Genomic DNA, 7,532 nt, shown 5'->3' with positions numbered 1-7,532 from the left:
TGCATCCTGTTGAATTGCCTTGTTTTAAATACAATAGAAGGGGTTGACCTGACCCAATGTCCTTTTCTCAGGACTTATCTTAGCTGATACTATATTGGATTGATCTACAAGGATTTACAATGCAAACCAGATTTAAAAAAACAAACATTACTTATGTTCCATGTTGTCATGTATTGACTCTGTTTACAGACAAAAATCAGGAAGTGGTTCCTGCTCAGTGTATGGTTCGATGTGTTGAGTTGTACACTTGACAGGGCATGCATGCTTATTTTGTGCAAAGTAAACAATAAGTGAATAACATGTGACTTTTATGCAGAGAATTAAACCATCACTGACCCGAAAAAGCTAATGACCTATCTCTAGTTGCTGCTTTCCTGGTAGAGTTTGGCACTGAGCTCTCCTAGAAATGCCTAATGAATGCAGCCACATTGTCGCTGCCTGCTGGTGTTAGCACAGCTGATAAGACAATCTTGGACCGTGGTGTCAACATAATGCTAACAGACTGAGAGAAAGCCAGAGGAAGAGAGCGACCCATTGGGCTGCTTAGCATGCCAAATTCCTCAGCTGCACAATAGTGTTAGGCTAGCCTGAGCCCCAGCAGAGCCAGGCTTCACCACAATGGGAGGGGAAGCTCAGGAGAGGCCGGTGACGCCTGGTGAGAGGGAAGGAACTCACTCAACCCTGGGACTGTGATCGTTTGATGAATGGTTGCTTTGAGAAGGCGCTGTGTCATTTCAGGACCACAAAACACTCTTTTCAGCAATGTTTTTCTTGTATTAAAGATGTAGGCCCCTGATGTAGATGGAGGTCCTTTTGGCCCCTTTCTGTAGTTAGAATAATCAACAATACAACGGATGCTTCTTTTGGTGTGAAAAACAATGCAACAAGCAGTGTAACACAACCCTGGTGTTTTGAAAGGGCAATGTTCACCATTTTCTTATATATTTTTTAAAAGCAAACAAAATACCAGTTAACAGAAATGAATCGACACATGAATTGATAATGAAAATAAAGGACCTCACACATTTGTACGTTCATGCCAGTAAAGGTGAGTCATATGTCTCCTCCTTGTTGTACAACACATTGTGCAATTGTTTGATTTAGTCTTTTGTTTGGTATGTGGTCAGCCGGGCTACTTAATTAAACAACTTCATATTGCAATTCCAGGTGAACAATTTATACATATACTAATGGAAGATAGCTTACTGTCTTTAAATGCCATGAACGTGCGGCTGGTAATGTAGCATCATCATGTGTTAGTTGTATAACCTCACTGATGCCCTTGACTTAGAAACAAGCACATGTAATTATTGGTTAATGTGTGACAGTTGGCAGCCTGTCAATGTACAGTCGAAACATGGGGCTCAGTGACGCCAGAGATAAACAGCTGCCAATTAACAAATGAAGCTGAGCCTTGAGAGGTCGTGGCTCAGGATGAAGCCAGAGATTTTGTCATACTGCTTTTCCTGTTTATGTGGAATGTGGACACAGTGGACTGGAGCAAAAAATACTGAACCCAATTTTTTATTACACTGCCACCACAGCTAGAGGCAGAAGAATTGATGTTTTTGAGTTGATGACTTATCCGTCATTCTCTTGTGAACATGGTATTTCGATGGTGTTGTAAGAGAATTATTTCAAAACTTGTACAAATACTCACTTACAGCCACATTTGACAGAACGAGTGGTTGTTGAGAAAATGTAAACATACAGTAGATTTTTCCAGTTGTATGTATGAACATTTAAAATATATAATGGTTTTGAATGTCTGTGACCTTCTCTTTGTGTTGAACTAATGTTTATTCCCCTTTCTTTTAGGTGCTTAGAGCTTTGCTCCACAGACATTTGGGCCACACTGACTTAAACTCAGTCACACTCATGGCACCTTCCAGTTGACAGAATGGCCCAGATATCAAGTGGTAATGGGTTCAAGCTGGATGTCTCCCAGCCAAAGGGGATTGTGGGTAAAGAGGAAGCCCTCCGTATGGAGGAAGAGGCTTTGGCAAAATTGCAAAAGGAGAAGAGACCCACTCATTCAACTTTGACGTCTTCATCTTTGTATGCAACATCCACATCTTCCTTAAAACCAAAACCATCTAAATACACCACTACTGCTCCTCATACTTTGCCCTCTATTAACAGACCAGAAAAGGACCTTATTGTCTTCCCAGAGACCAAGAAGCAGGCAGAGCAGGATAAGTTCAGGGATATTGATGTGGACAAGCTGACCAATGAAGAACTTGAAAAGCTCTTACTGGATGAAAACTTTGGGGCAAACAGTCAAGTGTCCCGTCCCTCATCGCTGCTGGGGTTCAACCTCAGCGCCTCCTACCCTGGAGGCCATGCCTGTAGCTCCTCTCCTTTCCATGGCAGCCAGTGGACACCTGTTCTGGCCACTCCAACAAACTCTAGTGTGTCCACTCCCACACATCAGCGCTCCCCATTGTTCCCCTCTGCACCCTTTCCCAAACCAGGCACATTTGGCTCACAAAATGGCTTCACTCCAACCATATCGCCCTTTTTGGCTCTGCCAACGCAGCAGCCATCTTTCATGGCCTTCACTCCCATCCAGCCTGCTGCTGCCATGGTGTTCCCACAACCAGCTGTGGACCCAGAGATGGCCAAACTGTTTGACAAGATTGCCAGCACCTCAGAATACTTGAAGAATGGCAGATCCGCCAGCACTGAGATCGACTCATCTCAAGTGGGCACAGCTTCTCTGGCACCCGACCCAACGCCCCAGCAGCCAGCAGGGGTGGAATCGGCTAGCATCAGTAGCATTGACTGGCTGGATCTGGACCCGCTAACTAAACGGAAAGCTGAGAGTGAGGAAGCATCGGTGGCATCAGAAGGCACTGCACAGACGGTACCCGGAGTTCCTGCTGGGGATCCTTGGGATGCAGTGCTCGAGACTGAAGTAAACAGTAGTAACAGCAGCCCTTCACTGGAGGTGAAAGCATCACTGTCAGTTCGCTCACAACCTAGGAGGTCATCGGCAGGAGCGGCTGTCACTAGGAGCCACTCACTCAACATACCTGGGACCTCCTCCCATCACAAATCAAACAGTCAGGTATGAACACATTTGTCTAAAGTCTATTTAAGTGTTATCCTTTTCATACTATACTGTCCACCTATCATGATCAGGATTTGTCAATGTTTGAGTCATTATAAGATCATTGTTTACCAATGTTGTCAGAGACCACTATCATGTGAATCATATCAACCAACACCCACACTCTTCCGTTGAAGCCCGTTTGTTGAGCGTGAACTGTCTTGGTACTTTGCAGTGCTAGACTTTTTCTCTTTCTTCATCCATATTTTATTATCCAGGTTTAAGTCCTTCCACCTGCTAAGTGTGGTGACCTCTTAAAAAGTCAATATACTGACAGCAATACTTTCATGAAACTAAAGGACAGCAAATCCAACCACATCCAAACACACATACAACACTAGCAAGTATGACTGAAGTTTACTTCCGTTCATTGTCGTCTTCAGCCATAACACCCACCAAAGTTCTGCTGACGTGTGTATTTATGTGTATTGACTCTTCTTTCATTTTCAAACACAGACACAACATCTTTGTATTTTATGGCCCCTGTAATCAAGTTTTTCACTGTGGTAAGCTACCCACGATTTCCCCCCAAATATTTTCTCTTGGCCACATTTTGTGATTCATATTTTCAAGTGAGACGTGAGTGAACTAATTTCTTGTGATGATGAATGTTCATAGAATATTCATTTGGGACAATGCTGTGGGCAAGTGGCATGGGATATAATCTTAGGTTTCCCCTAAATCCAAACAACCATCTGTCATTTTGTCTAGCAGCTCTTAGCTGAAGTGGAGAGTTGTCGTCAGAGTTGTATTTCAGATATTCCTACAAAAGTGAAAAGTGTCATTTTGGAAGTTTGGGCAGGTGCAGTCTGGCAGTCAGTTTATATTATCATCATGTGCAGTTAGACGAAACCTGTTAGGTCTCCATACATGATGTACGAATATGAAGTATAGAACATAACACGGTGACCAGGAAGGAATAAGGAGGCAGTAATGCAACTGCCATAAAGCACCAAAAAAGAAGATATAACGCCAATGCTCAAAAACCCTCAACATGTTATTCTACTAGACGATGCTTAATGCGTCTCTGTGTCAGGACTAAAGAACGTCTCTCTCTGGTATGTTTCTGACACCAGGGTGATATTTAACCTTCCAGTGCTGTACAAGGCCAGTATTTTCAAAAATTCCCCATGGATGTGGAAAACGGTTTGACACAATTTGAATACGATGTTTGAAAAGATGATAGTCTTGTGGTATATCTCAGAATGTGACTGTATGCTTCTAGAAGGTCTTTTGGGCGCTTGTGTGGGATTGGACAGACATAGTATACTGTTTAAGTCACGAAAGGCAACCACTTCAGCCTGTACTCTAGACTTTAGGGGGTTGAAGAGTTTCTGTTACCTACAAAGAATGAAACCGTTTATTTACACTTGCCCATATACACTATATTATGTCTGGGTTTACGGCCTGCGACTGCTGGTCTGTCTGCTGTGTTGTGTAAGCTGAGCCCTGTTAGCTCAGTGCTGTGCACATGCATCCCTCTACGCTCCCCTCCTTTTATCTTCATCTCGCTGTTGTGTACGTGAGATTGAGATGGTATGCGAGTTCGCCTGCTTCTCTGTTCTGTCAAGGCTCTTGTTGTAATAAACAGGAACAAGCCTGTGCAGCTCCCCTGTGCCCCACAGCGGCACCACAATGACCTCACTAAGTGCCCTCATAAGTTGCTGCTCTAACCCTCATTTATTATTGGAGAAGAGAGAGATGTCATATTTATGAAAGACATACTTTGTGCAGATGTGATTAGATATTGAGATTTTGCCTTAAGATTGGATGATGCTATTTAAAATGTACCTTTTTCCACAGCAGCCATTTTGACAGTTCACAGGTGGAAAAGCACTGGTGTAAATGTTTAATGGTTAAGTTGTTGCTGAGATTCAGTGCAGGTTCAGACATCAGTGTCCTCTTTACCAAGGCTCAAGTCTGGATAGTTGATGAAACCAGTACAGAAACACACTCTGCAACAGTGGTTTGAGTTGCATTGTGGTTGCAAGTTGACCAGGTAATGAACTGATATGTTATTGCTGAAAAAGTCATTTTACTCTTCTAAAATTACAGTTTTTATGTACTATTATTTTCTAGTTGAATGTATGCCTGTGGATACAGACCTCATTGTGGTAGGGTGTAAAATTTGTCTAGAAAGACTTCTTGTGAACATGGCTGCCTCATGTGGAGTCGCATCACTTCTGCTTTATGTCTCACTCTCCTTTTAGTCGTCTCTCATTCTTTCTTCCAGTTTTTTTCTTGCAAATAATAGTCTAATAAATTATGGTACATCAACTTACAACAGGGTAAGTTGATTGGTAGTAGTACAACATTCTATAATTGTATAAAATGTATATAACATAGGCTGCTGTACATGGTCTGAAGACATGGTTGTTTGTACATTAGATGTCCTGCTTCAGGGTTCATCAGTATTGTTGTTTTTTTAACAATTGCACAATACCACAACATATGGTATGTTTCCACCATTGGAACGATTCAGTACGGTGTGGTATAGTATGTATTCTTGTGCGTTTCCATTAGGAATGGTACCAAAATAACTGGCACCATTTGTTCCATTTTAAGGTGCACTTCCCCTGGGGTACAAGAGTAATGGTACGATACAGGAGGCGCTAGACCCACTACAGTCGGCTGATTTGGCGCCTGCAGTCTGTTCTCATACAAAGCTTGATGTCTTGTTGAGACGCCCACAAACCGAGCAGGGAAAAAAAAGCGAGCTGCTGGATGGCCTCCATTGTCGTTTGTTGTGTCACGTTCGATGTCCTTGGTAGTTGTCGGTGCACCAATACAAAGTCACACTACGTATCTAGCTGACACTGCCATCGAGGTACCATTCTCAGTTAAAACGCAAGCCTGACCGAGGGTTTTACTGTCCCAAACCGTACCAGACTGTATCAAACCGAACTGTACCATGATGGAAAGATTTTTTTACAATCTTGTTCTTCATCATAGCCTCTACCTCTTTGCTGTAAAAACATTTCCACCTTTCTCCCACCTCCCCCTCTTCCCCCCACTGCCTGTGGTGCCTGGCAACTAATCCTTTTCTTCTGGCCCTTGGATTTTAAGTTGTAGGTTAGAGATAATCAGCATTCAAACAAATACCTCTATCTACAGTTAAGTTGTCACGCCTCACAGCACCTGTGCCTGTTCAGACCTGGCTCTTAGTGTGTGCAAAGAAAGCAGCACTGAACTTTTGATGCGTCACTGCATGTTGCCGTGTCTGGCAACACAGATTTATGACTTTTTGCTCATAATTGTTAAGTGCGGTTGCCCTTGAATGAATGTTTGGTTCATGAAGTGGATCCAGAGAACAAATGGTAAGAGTTTTCACACACATTATCTTCACTAAAATCAGCCACAAATTTCATTACTCTGCCAAGAGTATGAAAAAGAGGATTTTTATGATTTGTGATAAGACAAATTCTTTCATTGAAATTAAATTCTCTGTGTTATATAATTATTCTAGGTTTTGGTAGTAATGCTGACGCACAGTAAACTATATTTAATGGGCATTATAATCAGCTGTTAAGCCTATCAATTTGCATTTACATTCGGAATTCAGTGTTAAAACGCAGTGCCTTTTTTTTTTTTTGCTTGCTCGTTCACTGCAGATCAGTAGAGCATGTGTGTGCTTGTTTGCGCTCGCTCTGTTTCTGCAGGCTCATTTTTTATCTCTGCACATGCTGTGTGATCCAATCTCACTGTCTATGTGGTTGTACAGTACAGTAATTTTACATCAGGAAATGAATATACAGTGAAACTTCTGCTGCCTCTGCAGTAGGTCTTTCATATCGCTCAACACCTACGCAGCATCCCACTCTACACTGTGCCCTATTTTCTTTTTGTATTATTTTCTAACTGCACCTTAAGCACGCGTATGAGATGCTGCAGCAGAGTTTAACACTCCACATACCAGACAGATTGCAGGGTGACTGAAGATGTCACTGTGCAGGGACACAGCGTGGATTCCAGTTAAATGAGTGAGTCACTGGGCAAACAGTTCAGCGTCTAACCTAACCTTTGACCTTGTTTACTGGCAGAAAACAGACGAAGCCCTGTGGAAGAAACTGTGAGTGGGCAGATGCCATTGCACATGATGAAAACCTTGCCATTACTTTAAAGTTTATAAAAAAAAATCAACCAGTTGTCAGTTGGATATGTCATAAAATAGCAAATGTGTCTGTTTGATATTCTGTCCCCAGCAATTATTAAGCCAGGGATTTCAGTGAATAGCAGGAAGTGTGAGCCAGATAGCCTCTACTCACTTCCTAATTGAAAGAAGAAGTTGATTTGTGTTTTCAAGGCAGCTGGTTTCCTCTGATGTAAACCACTTCACTTGGTCTCACAGATGAAAACATCTCTAATTATTCACCTATGCTCTCAAAAAAACGATTCAACTGTTAGTCATGGCTGAATAGTC

The 7,532-nt window shown here is 42.3% G+C and overlaps 1 protein-coding gene across 1 annotated transcript in view; it reads left to right on the top strand.

The window, feature by feature from the left end:
• Positions 1-1,893: 1,893 nt before the first annotated feature.
• The window catches only part of pik3c2a (phosphatidylinositol-4-phosphate 3-kinase, catalytic subunit type 2 alpha), a 32,190-nt gene continuing 26,551 nt past the window's right edge, over positions 1,894-7,532 (top strand). The window contains exon 1 of the mRNA XM_083894166.1: positions 1,894-3,070. Coding sequence (XP_083750292.1) covers positions 1,901-3,070 — 1,170 coding nt within the window. The 5' untranslated portion in view covers positions 1,894-1,900. The remainder of the gene's footprint in view (positions 3,071-7,532) is intronic.

The sequence above is a fragment of the Microchirus variegatus genome (genome assembly GCF_963457635.1).
Source record: "Microchirus variegatus genome assembly, chromosome: 8".
NCBI lineage: Eukaryota > Metazoa > Chordata > Actinopteri > Pleuronectiformes > Soleidae > Microchirus > Microchirus variegatus.
Note: the sequence above shows the minus strand (reverse complement) of the source record. Positions and strands in the feature narration are given on the sequence as shown.